At 52.3% G+C, this 13,513-nt stretch overlaps 1 protein-coding gene across 1 annotated transcript; it reads left to right on the forward strand.

Annotated features, from left to right (window-relative positions):
* The first annotated feature begins 310 nt into the window (after positions 1-310).
* On the forward strand, positions 311-11,478 carry REN (renin). Its single transcript, XM_003893250.3, has 10 exons — positions 311-701; positions 3,802-3,952; positions 4,846-4,969; positions 5,616-5,734; positions 6,713-6,909; positions 8,945-8,953; positions 9,512-9,631; positions 9,976-10,117; positions 10,377-10,475; positions 11,117-11,478. The coding sequence occupies exons 1-10, from the start codon at positions 523-525 to the stop codon at positions 11,276-11,278; spliced, it is 1,302 nt and encodes a 433-aa protein (XP_003893299.2). The 5' UTR covers positions 311-522; the 3' UTR covers positions 11,279-11,478.
* The last annotated feature ends 2,035 nt before the right edge of the window (positions 11,479-13,513 follow it).

Here is a 13,513-nt window from a genome sequence, read left to right on the forward strand (position 1 = left end):
CAAAGTACTGGGACAGGTGTAAGCCACCGTGCCCGGTCCCTCCACTCTTATAATTAAACCAGCTGTTGCGTCTCCTGTCAAGAAACCAATTGTGAAGATTCACCATGTTCTAGACGGGAAAACGGCTGTAGACTGGGAGAGGCCAGTCAGGGACAAAGCCAAAGTTAATATAGAGGATGGAGCTCCTAGGTTATAGGGGTTGGGTCTGGGCTAGGGAGCTGGAAACCTAGGTTTTATGCTTGTCCCGGTTTTGACATTGGCCCTGAGCAGTGCTGTTTCTCATCAGCCTCTGCCTGCTCCAGGGGTCACAGGGCCAAGCCAGATAGAGGGTTGCTAGCGTCACTGGACACAAGATTGCTTTCCCACAGCTCCCCTTCCTCCAGCCCCTCTGCTCCACATCCGGAAACCTGGGTACCCTTCACCCACCTAGCTCTGTCCCACAGTGAGATTTATTGCTGGCTGCCCTGCCATCTGCCCCAGGGTAATAAATCAGGGCAGAGCAGAATTGCAATCACCCCAAGCATGGAGTGTATAAAAGGGGAAGGGCTAAGGGAGCCACAGAACCTCAGTGGATCTCAGAGAGAGCCCCAGACTGAGGAAAGGATGGACGGATGGAGAAGAATGCCTCGCTGGGGACTGCTGCTGCTGCTCTGGGGCTCCTGCACCTTCGGTCTCCCGACAGACACCACCACCTTTAAACGGTAATTGGTAACTCAGGCAGAGAAGGGATGGGAGGGGTGCAGGGTTCCCACCTTCCCAACACCCTGACTTTTCCACGTGTGCTGTCATTCAATCCTTACAATCAGCTGGACAGGGAGGTATGGAACTGTTCAGAGAGGTCAGGTGACTTGCCCAATAAATGACACTAGTAGTCAGATCTGGAAGCTGTGTCTTTCGCTTCCTGCCCAGAGCACCATGCTAACTAAGCACTGTAGAGAACTCAGAAGTATTAGGACATGCCCCTTGCCCTTGAGGAGCTCACAGCCTGAATATTAAGAAGTGTATGGGTGGTTGGGCGCTGTGGCTTCTGCCTGTAATCCCAGCCCTTTGGGAGGGCGAGGCAGATCACTTGAGGTCAGGAGTTTGAGACCAGCCTGGCCAACATGGGGAAACCCTGTCTCTACTAAAAATACAAAAATCAGATGGGCGTGGTGGCAGGCACTTGTAATTCCCAGCTACTTAGGAGGCTGAGACAGGAGAATCGTTTGAGCCTGGGAGGTGGAGGTTGCTGAGCCAAGATCGTGCCACTGCACTCCAGCCTGAGTGACAGAGTGAGACTCCATCTAAGAAAAAAATGGGGTGGGGGGTGGGGGGTGGGGCATGGGTACAGACTGAGCCACTGCACTCCAGCCTGGGTGATAGAGCCAGACCTTATCTAAAAAAGAAAAAAAAAAAAAGGCTGAAGAAGGGGAATAGACAGCATTTGAGAGAAGGCCTCACAGAGAAAGGGGCTTTCAATGTGGGGACAGCAGATGTGACCAGCAGTCCTGAAGGTAGGAAGGCAAATTTTAATCACGGTAATACTTGCTAAGCCTATAAAATGCTTAGGGTGTCACAGGATCTTTTCACATGTCTCATCTCAAGTCATGCCCCCAACAACTCAGCATTCCCACTTTGCAGATGAGGACACTGAGGCTCAGGGAGGTGATATGTAAGAGGCTAAGCCTCAACACACACTGGGCCTTTTGCTTCCAAAACTGCTTTCCCTTGCTCTGAGGCTCTCAGAGAGTAACTGCTGGGTTGTGAGCACTGGGTAAGAGGATGGGTACTTCAAAGCAGCTGCACCCCAGGATAAAGGCAGAGGAAAGTAAAAACATCTTCCCCTGCTGTTATCCAAAAGAGAAAAAGAATGGAATTGGGCAAGGGGTGGAGAGGGAATCCAGCTTTTGAAACAGAATTATAGGAATTTTGCTACCTGCTATGTGCAGAGCATCATGTGAGGCACTTGGGACAGCTGAATGAATGAGCTGCTTCTCAAGGTGAACATGTACATATATATGCTCACAATTTACATATATTGAGCAGTGGGCACATGGTTTCATCTGCACAGTGACTCTGAGGTAGGTACTACCATTAGGCTCATTTTTAGAGGGTTTAATGGAGACTTAGAAGAGGCCCAGAGAGGTTAGGTAGCTTTCTCAGAATCACACAGGTGGTAAGGGGATTCAGGCATGCCCCCTGCAACCACTGTCTTCACCACCATATGGCACCAGTTCCACATGCTGTACAGTGCAGGCTGTGAGACCCAAGGAAAAACAGAGCAGAGGCCCAAGGGAAGGTGAGGCCAGTGTGGGCTGGAGGCCTTGGGGCAAGCTTCTTGGAGGTGGGTGTACATGTTGGGGCTTGGAGGACTAAAGAACCTGGGGGGAAAAGGAAGGGGAGAAGGAAAGGATTTTCTGAAAAGGAAATGGCAAAAAGTAAAAGTCCAAACCACAGGCAGCTGTGAGTAAATAATGGGAAATGCAACCTCTTTGGGGTCAAACCTCTGACCCTCCATTTTCCCATCTGTAAAGTGGGAGTAATAAAATCATCCACCTTATGAAAGCAAATAAAATAATGATTGTGAAAATATTTTGGTAACAGTAAACTGTGATAGGAAGATAACAAATCATTTCTGTTACGATATCATGCTGATAGGCATAAAAGTTGCATTCATGTCCATGGGCAAAATGAGAGTAAGTAGAATGCATGGGACGCAGGAAGGATGTAGGAAGGAAAGGGTAGTGTAAGTATAGGAGGACTGGCCGCTGAGAAGAAAGTAGAAGAAAGAGGGAATCTCCCTGTGTATGGGAAAGTCTATTGCAGAGTCAACTTGGGCTTCCATCCTGGGACCTTCCGGTGAACAGCTAGAGACATCTTCCTCTGGGCTTTGGCAAACAGCCTTTACGTCGGGACCCAGGGGGCCCTATATGGGAAATAAGGCCAGATACATGCTCTGAATCCCTGCTTCAACATTTCTGAGTCACCTTTGTCCCCGTGAGCCTTCATTTTTCTCATCTATAAAATGGATGACAGCTAGCTTGTTGGAGAGCTCTCAGTAACAACTCAGTAGAGTCAGTTTCCCAGGTCTCTTTAATTCTGCCTCTCAAAGGTGATGGGAAAACATCTGGACAAGAAGCCAAGGGACTGGGACACATCTCTCCAAGGACGAGGTGCACGGTACTCTGAAGATGCTGGCATCTCTCTATGCCCAACCCAGCTCAGGGGATCCTCTCCACCACAGCCCTGGTTGGGTGCCTGTCCCCTGGTGTCCTGGAGACCTCGCAGCTGCTGTGGGCATCTGCTGCCACCTAGTGGCCTCCCATGGCACTGTCTCCCCACCAGCCCCTAGTTTTGACAGGGGCACTCCCTGGCATTCATCTCTTCAGAGGGAATGTCTGTGCCTGTTTCCCGTCTGTCCTCCTGCCAGCTGGAGTTCCTTAAAAGCAGTCATGATCGTTATCTTTCTAGCTCCAGTTTCCAGCACAGTGAGGCACAAAGTAGTTGTTCAGCAGGTGATTATGGATTAAATGAATGAACGGACCAATAAACAAACAGCCTTGTCTAATTAAAATTAGGCAACAGAAGGAAGTCACTTCAGGGTTATTTAATCCACGGGCAGCTGACTCCTCTAAATTGACTCTTGACAAGAGGTAACTCTTATAAATGCTCCAGAGGCCTTCAGGGACAGAGGTGATTTCCAGGTGGCTGGGCTAACATTAAAGGTGGTTGTACTAAAAGCAGGGATTTGGCCTCAGGGACTCTACCGTTATGGTGGGGGTACAGCACTTTTCTATTTTTGCTTCCTCCACCATGAGCCAGGATCTTCCTCAAGAGGATGCCCTCAATCCGAGAAAGCCTGAAGGAACGAGGTGTGGACATGGCCAGACTTGGTCCCGAGTGGAGCCAGCCCATGAAGAGGCTGGCCCTTGGCAACACCACCTCCTCCGTGATCCTCACCAACTACATGGATGTGAGTGCCTGGCCCAGCCCCTCGCTCCCTCCCTGTCTCCTTTCCCCCACGGACCTAGGGCTTTCTTTGCCACAAGACTCTCCCTTCCTATGCTGTGTTTGACGAAGGCGCTGAGGAACATTCCCATTTTCCGGTTGGAAAGCCTGAGCACAGAACACAGGAAAGCACTCAGGGGCCATTCAGGGGCAGGGTTAGGTTTGGAACTCAGCCCAGGCCTTAAGCCAGGTGTCACAGGTGGGTGGGAAGGGGTGTGTGACTCAGGTGGGGGTTTCTTTTTTGTTGTTGTTGAGACAGAGTCTTGCTTTGTCGCCCAGCCTGGAGTGCAGTGGCCGGATCTCAGCTCACTGCAAGCTCCGCCTCCCGGGTTCACGCCATTCTCCTGCCTCAGCCTCCTGAGTAGCTGGGACTACAGGCGCCCGCCACCTTGCCCGGCTAGGTTTTTTGTATTTTTTAGTAGAGATGGGGTTTCACCGTGTTAGCCAGGATGGTCTCGATCTCCTGACCTTGTGATCCGCCCGTCTCGGCCTCCCAAAGTGCTGGGATTACAGGCTTGAGCCACCGCGCCCGGCCCTCAGGTGGGGGTTTCTGTGACCTGGTCCAGCACAGTCTGACGGCTTCCTGCCCCAGTAGATTCTCAAGGGTCAAGTTCGCATCCTGCTTCATTCTCAATGTTTTGATTTCGCCATTTTGTCTTACTGAGATTCCCACTTTCTGGGATGCCATGGGGCGATGCTAAGCCTCCTACCAGTTCCTGCAGGACAGCAGAAACCCCGAGAGGCTATAGGACCTCACCTGGGCCAAATCTTACCCTGACAGCCAAGAGCGAAGCCAGGCAAGACCCCAAGACCCAAGGTCCCCTGAGCCCCTCCAGCCCTCTCTTTTTACCCCCACAGACCCAGTACTATGGCGAGATTGGCATCGGCACCCCACCCCAGACCTTCAAAGTCGTCTTTGACACTGGTTCGTCCAACGTTTGGGTGCCCTCCTCCAAGTGCAGCCGTCTCTACACTGCCTGTGGTGAGACCTAAGACCCACAGTGCCTCTCCCCAATCCCCCTGCCCTACTGTGCATGAGCAATCCTGCCCCACACCTAGCTCCCATCCCGCTTGCCACCAAGGGAGTGCCTTCCTCTCTGCCTCTGTACCCACTGACCCTGACACTTAGGGGAGAGAGGAAGATGTCTCCCATTTTTCTGATATAGCCACCAAGGTTTAAAAAAAAAAAAAAAAAAAAAAGAAAGCTCCAAGAATCCCTGACCACCCAGAAGGCCACTTCCCAGTCTTCCTGAGATTGAGACAGGACTGAATTCTCAAACCCATCCCAGGCACTCGGAACTCTTCCATCCCTAGTCTTAATCAACAACCTCTTACTGGGCACTTACTCTGTGCCCAGCATCTTCTCTGGTGTTATCAGTGTTAGTGATTACTTTACATTCCTTCATTTAGGACAAAATTATCGAGGTATGGGCACATTAGGGGGGCCCAAGAAACCCAGTCCTTGATTGATGAAGCACATATTCCAAGCCTCCTGACCCTAGAGTCACTCGTCCCTGTACCTAAGCTAAGTCCTAAGCCACACCAGCCATACCCACAATGCACCCTGCCTCTGAGTCCCCCTGTCTGGGCCACTCTTGGACAAACCTAAGCCTCTGTCCCCCTGCCAGTGTATCACAAGCTCTTCGATGCTTCGGATTCCTCCAGCTACAAGCACAATGGAACGGAACTCACCCTCCGCTATTCAACAGGGACAGTCAGTGGCTTTCTGAGCCAAGACATCATCACCGTAAGTGGGGTTGCCCTAGGTCATCTGCTCCCAACCCCTTCTGTCCCCAGGCCTCTCCTGACCCTCCAGGGACCATACCTGCGGGGAGGTGCACTGCAGCCCACTTGGAGCCTGGGGAGCTGAGGAACACCCTGCTCTGCCACATCTGGCTGTTGCTGCAAAGCAGCAGTACCTATGGGGGAGCAAGCTTGGGCTACGGGCTTAACTGTTGGGTGGTTTATGGACGTTTTTGCATCTGACTTGCACGTAGGGCTTGTCGTGAGCCCCATGGCTGCAGTCAAGTAACTTGCCCAAGTTCACCAGCTCTGACTGGGCTACACCCTAGACTGAAATCTAGGGTCAGGGTCAGGCTGAGTTTTAGGGTCAGGCATAGGTTTTAAGGTCACAGTTGAGGTTGACTCTGGGATTCAGGTCAAGTCCTGCTTTTTTTTTTATTTGGCCTATGCCTGACCCTTTCCTCATTCTGGAGTTTCTCAGGCCCTGCTCCATCAGAGTTAGGGGAGGGGCACACATGGGGCCTGACAGAAAATCAGGGTGATTCCTGCCTCCCTCCCTTTTTCTGTGAACTCAGATATAAAGAAGGGAGAAGGGCAAGGTTGGCTGTGCTGAAGAAACCCTCGCCCATGATAAGCGTGGGGGCCAATACCTAGTCCTGCCGGGCACGAAAGGCGGGCCACTGGGGAGGGGGAGGCGCTCTTGGCAGCTTTTCTTTTGCTGCTTGGCAGGACCACCCTCTCAGCCTCTACTGTCCAATTCCTGGTCAACTCCAGCTCTCTCTCGGCTCTGTGGCACAGACGTATTGGCATACACATTGGCGTACACAGAGTGTGTGCATGCAGAGTTGAGGAAACACTCTTACCCCAAATTCTGTACCCTGAAGCCTGTGTGGCCCTGGGATCCCTAGTGTGGAAGCCCAGACCAGACTCCAGCCAAGGAGCGGGCAGTGGGCTTGGTCTCCTCTGGTCCTTCCTCCCACAGGTGGGTGGAATCACAGTGACACAGATGTTTGGAGAGGTCACGGAGATGCCTGCCTTACCCTTCATGCTGGCCGAGTTTGATGGGGTTGTGGGCATGGGCTTCATTGAACAGGCCATTGGCAGGGTCACCCCTATCTTCGACAACATCCTCTCCCAAGGGGTGCTAAAAGAGGACGTCTTCTCTTTCTACTACAACAGGTGGGGACTGGGACTCCAGGGGCTGAGGTGGGGGGAGAGGAGGGGAGAAGAGCTGGGGAGTGGAAGGAGAGCCTGGGCCAGAATTGTTAAGCGTTTGTGATTAGATGACCGTCAATCAATATCTAGAGCTGTACTAGCCAATGTGGAAGGCACCATTGAAATTTAAATTAATTCAATACAGTTAAGCATCAATTAAGCATTCAACTGGTGGCTCTTAGTTGCACTAGCCACATGTCAAATGTCTGGCAGCCACGGTGGCTAGTAACTACGGTTTTGGACAGTGCGGATAGAGAACATTCCCAGCTTGGCAGGACATTCTAATGGACAGTACCACTCTGGAGCAAGAGGAGATGCAAGGTGGGGGTGATGGGAAATAAGGGATTACTGTGACCTGGAGCCCTGCCTGTGAGGGCCATGGCTCCTCCCACACAGAGACAGCCAACTTCAGTCATCCATTAGATCCTTCATTTGTTTGCCCACTCATCAGTTCAGTAAATGCTATGTGCCAAGCACTGTGCGAGGCTCTGGGGGTGCAGCAGAGAACACAGTGAATAAGGCAGAATCTGTACTCCCCTACCCACATAGAGCTTACAGGCTAACAGGGAAGACAAGACATATTCCAATGTAATGAGTGTCACAGGCAGGCAGCGAGTGTGGTGCTGAAAACCATGGATGCTTTTCAATTCTAGGCTGAGCTTATATGCAGCTCAGCCAGCATTGGGGAAGCTGTTGTCAGCTCTTGAGCAGGGTTGGGCTCTATTCCAAACTGCTGGACTCAGAAAGATGGCATGAGTTGGAGACAAGAGAGCTGGAGGCAAAAGGGGCCAGGTGCAGTGGCTCATGCCTGTAATCCCAGCACTTTGGGAGGCCAAGGCAAGAGGATCGCTTGAGCCCAGGAGTTAAGGCTGCAGTGAGCAGTGATTATGCCACTGCACTCCAGCTTAGGCAACAGAGTGAGATCCAGTCTCCGAAAAAAAAAAAAAAAAAAAAAAAGTCAAAAGGGTAAGAACATGAGGCCAGTGGCAAAAAGAATAGAGGAGAGGACCAGAGTTCAGAGAAATCTCACAGTAAAACGGAGAGGAGTCTCTGGTGTGGTGATAGAAAGGGAGACCTTGAGAAAAGACCAACTGGTGGCTCTGCAGTCAGGGGTGGTCTTTAGAAGAGCCATTTTAGAGGAGGTGGGGGCAAGGCCAGATGGCAAGCAGTTAAGAGGTGGATGACGTGGGTGTCAGGAAGTGGAGGTCATGAGATGTAGGTTGCCCTGGGACATTCAACAGGGAAGGGAATGGGGGGTGGCGTGGGGGGTGAGATCCAGAAGCAGAAAAGGAAGGGTGGGTGTTTTTAAATGCTAGAGGATGCTCAAGTGATGCCTGTAGGTGGAGGAAGAAGCCAATGGAAAGAAAGAGATTAAAAATGTGGAAAGAAGAGGAGCTAAATGGGGGCACTGGAGTTTGAAGGCCATGAAGGAGATGAGGTTCCAGCAGACAGGAAGAAGCCAGGCTTTGCAGAGGAGAGGGCTGGCTTCTTCCTTTATCTTGGGATGGGAAGGAGGGAACATCCAGAGACATCCTGAAGTATTGAGAGAGAGGCAGTAGGGAATTTGTGCTAGCACATACACATACATTCCGAATTTATAAAAACACAAATAGTTTGCAGTTGCACAAAATAACATATGCACACCTACACACCCATGCACACATGTGCATGTGTGAATTCCAGTATGAATTCTGGACAAACACATCACACACACATGCACGCCCTGGAGACTAGGCCTACAGTAGTCCCTGAGCCAAGCGCAGTGTGGAGGAAAGGAAGGCGAGGGGAATCAGCTCCAGACGGGGCACCAGGAGCCTGGCTCCAGTCCCCCACTTGTTCACTCATGGACTGGGTAACTTCAGGCAAGTGACTTCGCCTCTTAGTGATTCCATTGCCTGAAGGGCAAAGAGAGTAGATAACACCCACCCTGCCAAACAGCAGGGCTGATGAGGCTGGCAGGAAATGAAGCTTCCTTTCTGCTGTCTCTCTTTCTCTGCAGAGATTCCGAGTAAGGAGACAAAACCCCCACATGGCTGTGACCTTCCAGTACTCCCTGAGCACCTGACCCAGAATTCCACATGCCACCGGCCCAAAACTCGCATCAGCAAGCCCAGCCTCCGCTAGATGCCGAAGTTCTCTGTCCCTCCTTCCTGCTCTCTCCATGCCCCCTGCCCACACCCAACAGCCTCCTCAGGGTCCCCTCCCCTGCACCTGCTCAATCAGCAGCAACCCAAGAGTGAGGGGCGTCCATTTGTGTCTTGTTCACATCCACTCACTGTTCTTGTACCTGCTCCTTTTCTGTGACCTCTCTGGGGATGCTTTTTGGGGAACAGCTGGACTACCCTGGAACAACCTCTGGCTGGGCTTGGGGAGGGGAAGAAAGGCAGAGAAGCAGTATGTTCTGCATGCTTCCCAACGACAGTTCTGAGCCTGGCTGTCTGTCCCATATTCCGCTGCCCTAGAGCCCTCTGTCCTGCCTGGCACACTTGTGCAAACTTCCCCGATTGCCTGAGTTGCTGGGTCCCGGAGGTTATGGGTTTCCAAGAGCTTCTGATCTTTCCTTTAGGAATGCCCAGTCGCTGGGAGGACAGATTGTGCTGGGAGGCAGCGACCCCCAGCATTACGAAGGGAATTTCCATTATATCAACCTCATCAAGACTGGCGTCTGGCAGATTCAAATGAAGGGGTCAGAAATCCTCAACCCTCTCCGGGCTCCAAAAATTGCTGATGTCATTGAGGTTGGGGAGGGTGGGAAGGACAGCGTTACCATCCTGCCCTCTTTCCAAATGCAGCCACTTCTTAAGCACAGTCACCATTTGCTCTCTGCCTGCTCTGTCCAGGCTGGGGAACACAGACGGAAAGGGCCTGGGGAGAAGTGGTGGAGGGCGACAGTACCTTCCCTCCTCCATTCACTGCCTCAACGGGCCACCACTGTGGCCTCCACCCACCCACCCACACTCAGGAAGGACATGCAGCCTGGAGGTGCCCCATCAGCCTTCTGTCTGTCTGTCTGACTGTGGCCTCCCCCAGGGTGTCTGTGGGGTCATCCACCTTGCTCTGTGAAGACGGCTGCCTGGCATTGGTGGACACTGGTGCATCCTACATCTCAGGTTCTACCAGCTCCATAGAGAAGCTCATGGAGGCCTTGGGGGCCAAGAAGAGGCTGTTCGATGTAAGAAGCCAAAGAGGGAAGGTGCTGCGGGTGGGGGGAGCGCCACCTGGTATCGACTCACAAATCCCCCAGGTAGATGAGGCCATCTCAGGCCTTCGCTTGTTCACCTCACACTCTCCACACGTGTGGCTGGTCACCCATGGAGCGGGGCACTGTGCCCAACCCTCTCCAGAGGAGAGGCCAGGCCACCAGCGCAGGACTCCTCGTCTGCTGAGACGTCTTCCATACTCAAGGAGGCTCCCTTTGCCCCCCACCCCAGTATGTCGTGAAGTGTAACGAGGGCCCTACACTCCCTGACATCTCTTTCCACCTGGGAGGCAAAGAATACACGCTCACCAGCGCGGACTATGTATTTCAGGTGAGGTTCGAGTCGGCCCCCTCAGTGGCAGGGAGGAAGGCTGGACAGAGACCCTCAAAGGGGGACAGATTACAATGCATAGATCATGTTAGAACTGTAGTTCTCAAACTTGGCTGTGCCTGTCACCTGGAGAGCTTTGAAAAATCCTGGCACCTGGGCCACATCCCATACCTATTAAATTAGAACCTCTAGAAGTGGCACCTGGGGTTCAGTTTCCCTAGGTGATTCCAATGTGTGGCCATATTTGGGCATCACTGTGCCTGTTCCCTCATGTCCAGTTTCTCATCAAATACTCCCAATAATCCTATGCTCCTATATTCTTATCCTCTTTTCATAATCAGTAGGCTTAGAGAAGTTGAATAACTTGTCTAGGATCAGAAGCTAAGGCAAACTGTAATCTCCTGAAGGAAGCACGGTGCTTGATGCATTGTTTGCCTGGCATCTAGCACAGGGGCTAAACACAGGAGCGGTGCAGTCCACAATGGGGCAAAATAGCCAAGATGTGAGGGAGGCCCAGTGTGGCTAGGGGAGAGATGGAGGTGAGAAGGGGAATGTTGCTGGAGACAGTTGCTGGGGTCAGGCAAGGTGAAAGGAAAATGGTCATGTGCTGGGTATGGAGAAACTCTCCCCCTTCCTGCCAGGAATCCTACAGTAGTAAAAAGCTGTGCACACTGGCCATCCATGCCATGGATATCCCGCCACCCACTGGACCCACCTGGGCCCTGGGCGCCACCTTCATCCGAAAGTTCTACACGGAGTTTGATCGGCGTAACAACCGCATTGGCTTCGCTTTGGCCCGCTAAGGCCCTCTGCCGCCCAGGCAGGCCCAGCCTTCAGCCCTGGCCCAGAGCGGGAACACTCTCTGAGATGCCCCTCTGCCTGGGCTTATGCCCTCACATGGAGACACTGGATGTGGAGCTCCTGCTGGATTTGTGCCCTGACCCCTGCACCTGCCTTTCCCTGCTTTGAGGACAAACAGAATAAAGGCTTCATGTTCACAGCCTGTCGCATCCGGGTTCACTAGGGTTTAGAACAGAGGGAGGGGCTGCATGATCATGTGTGGACAGGAATGTGACACGGACAAGCTACACATTCGCCTTACACAAAGGTTCTTGCGTGCAGGGATGATGCCATCCATCGGCCATCAACAGGACTCAGGTGGAGCTGTTTACACAACCTCGGGTGGGAAGTCTGAAGAGAGCCGGAACCAAGCTCCCTCCAGTCCCTCAGGGACCAAGGCCAATGCTGTGGCAGTAGACTGTGGGTCAGAAAGTTCACCCGGCTCACAGAAGCCAGCTCTGAGTTCAGACTGCTCTGCTGAGCATGTCAGCCCTGTCTCTTGTCCCTGCAAAACTCCCCTCAGCTCTCCTTATCCACTGCAGATGCCCCCGCCCTGCCCCATGTAGCCATTTACACAGGCATTCTAAGGCACTACCACCTAAAATCATAGAACACCAGAGATCCAGGCAATACTTCCATTTTACAGGTGGGGAAACTGAGGCCCAGAGAATGGAAGGCCTTGCCCAAGATTACTTGGTCAAGAATCAAGTAGTGAAGAATACTGAAAGATAGTGAAGAATCAAGACTGGAACCCAGCCTGCCTGACTTGGGTCCTGGAGGCTTTCCGCCTCATCATAAGCAGTTGGTACTGTCATACGTACAGTGCTTCATGCACGCTGGTACGGGGCCACATGCACAAGCACACAGGTGCACACACACTGCTATCCTCCATCCCTTCCACCAGGGACTCCTCAGACTGAAGTCTCTTCTCCCACTCTCCTTGGGCTGTCTTCAGGGCACGTGTAACTTGGGGAATGAGAAATCAGCATCCACCTGGAGCCACTGAAGTCATCACTCTTCACCATAGTTGCTCACCTCTCTTTTGACAGAAAGTTGTGAGGCACTGAATGGCTCAACCAGGCCCTCAGTACCTCTGGGAGCCATCTGCAAGAGTCCCTGAGCAGTGCCAAGTGCCAGAGCCTGGGCTTCAGGACCCTGGACTCCCACTTATTCTCCATGTTCCCTTGTCCTGCGCAGCTGTACTTCCTGACTGCAAAGGAAGTGTTGGAGGCCATTGTCTTTTCCAGCTCCATCCTGGAGCTCCACGACCTTAAGAAGGCAGGCATGACTCCCATTATCTCCTTCACTGTCCAATATGGTAGGCACATGTGGCTATTTACACTAAAATTAAAAGTAATTAAAATTGAATAAAATCGGCAGGGCGCGGTGGCTCACACCTATAATCCCAGCACTTTGGGAGGCTGAGGAGGGTGGATTACCTGAGGTCAGGAGTTCAAGACCAACCTGACCAACATGGAGAAACCCCCATCTCTATTAAAAATATAAAATTAGCCAGGCATTGTGGCACATGCCTGTAATCCCAGCTACTCGAGAGGCTGAGGCAGGAGAATCGCTTGAACTCGGGAGGCGGAGGTTGTGGTGAGCAGAGATCGCACCATTGCACTCCAGCAGCCTGGGCAACATGAGCGAAATTCCGTCTCAAAAGAAAAAAAATTGAATAAAATCAACGTGGCTAGTGGTCACTGCATTGGACAGCAGATATAGAACATTTTCATCACTGCAGAAGTTCTGCTAGGCACAGCTGGATTCTGGACAGCAATAAGCATAGGAGCCTCGTAGTCAACAGGTTCTGGGATAGGCCAAAGGGATAACTGGGAAAATAGGAAAGGGCCCATTCTCTGAAGGTGCTTTTCTGGGTGGGGCAGTGAGAGACAGTGACTACTGAGATCCCTGAGGCCTCACTACAGCAAATAGGGCTGGCAGCCAACAGAGCCCTGCTCAGGAGGTGGCAGAGAATGACCAAAGGAGAATCTGGCTAGTAGAGGGACTTGCCCCTGAGCCGGCCTTGCCTCTCTCCATGTCTCCTCCCTGCAGCAACTCTGCCCTGGGACACCTTGTCACCCCTTCCCCCTACTTCTCAACCCCCAGCCATCACCACGCCCTGCTTTGGCCCTGCAGCTGTGCCAGGCCTTTAGCTCTCCTCCCCAGGACACACGCAGGGTCTGTCCACTTCACAC

This window comes from Papio anubis, chromosome 1, assembly GCF_008728515.1.
Source record: "Papio anubis isolate 15944 chromosome 1, Panubis1.0, whole genome shotgun sequence".
NCBI classification, from domain to species: Eukaryota; Metazoa; Chordata; class Mammalia; order Primates; family Cercopithecidae; genus Papio; species Papio anubis.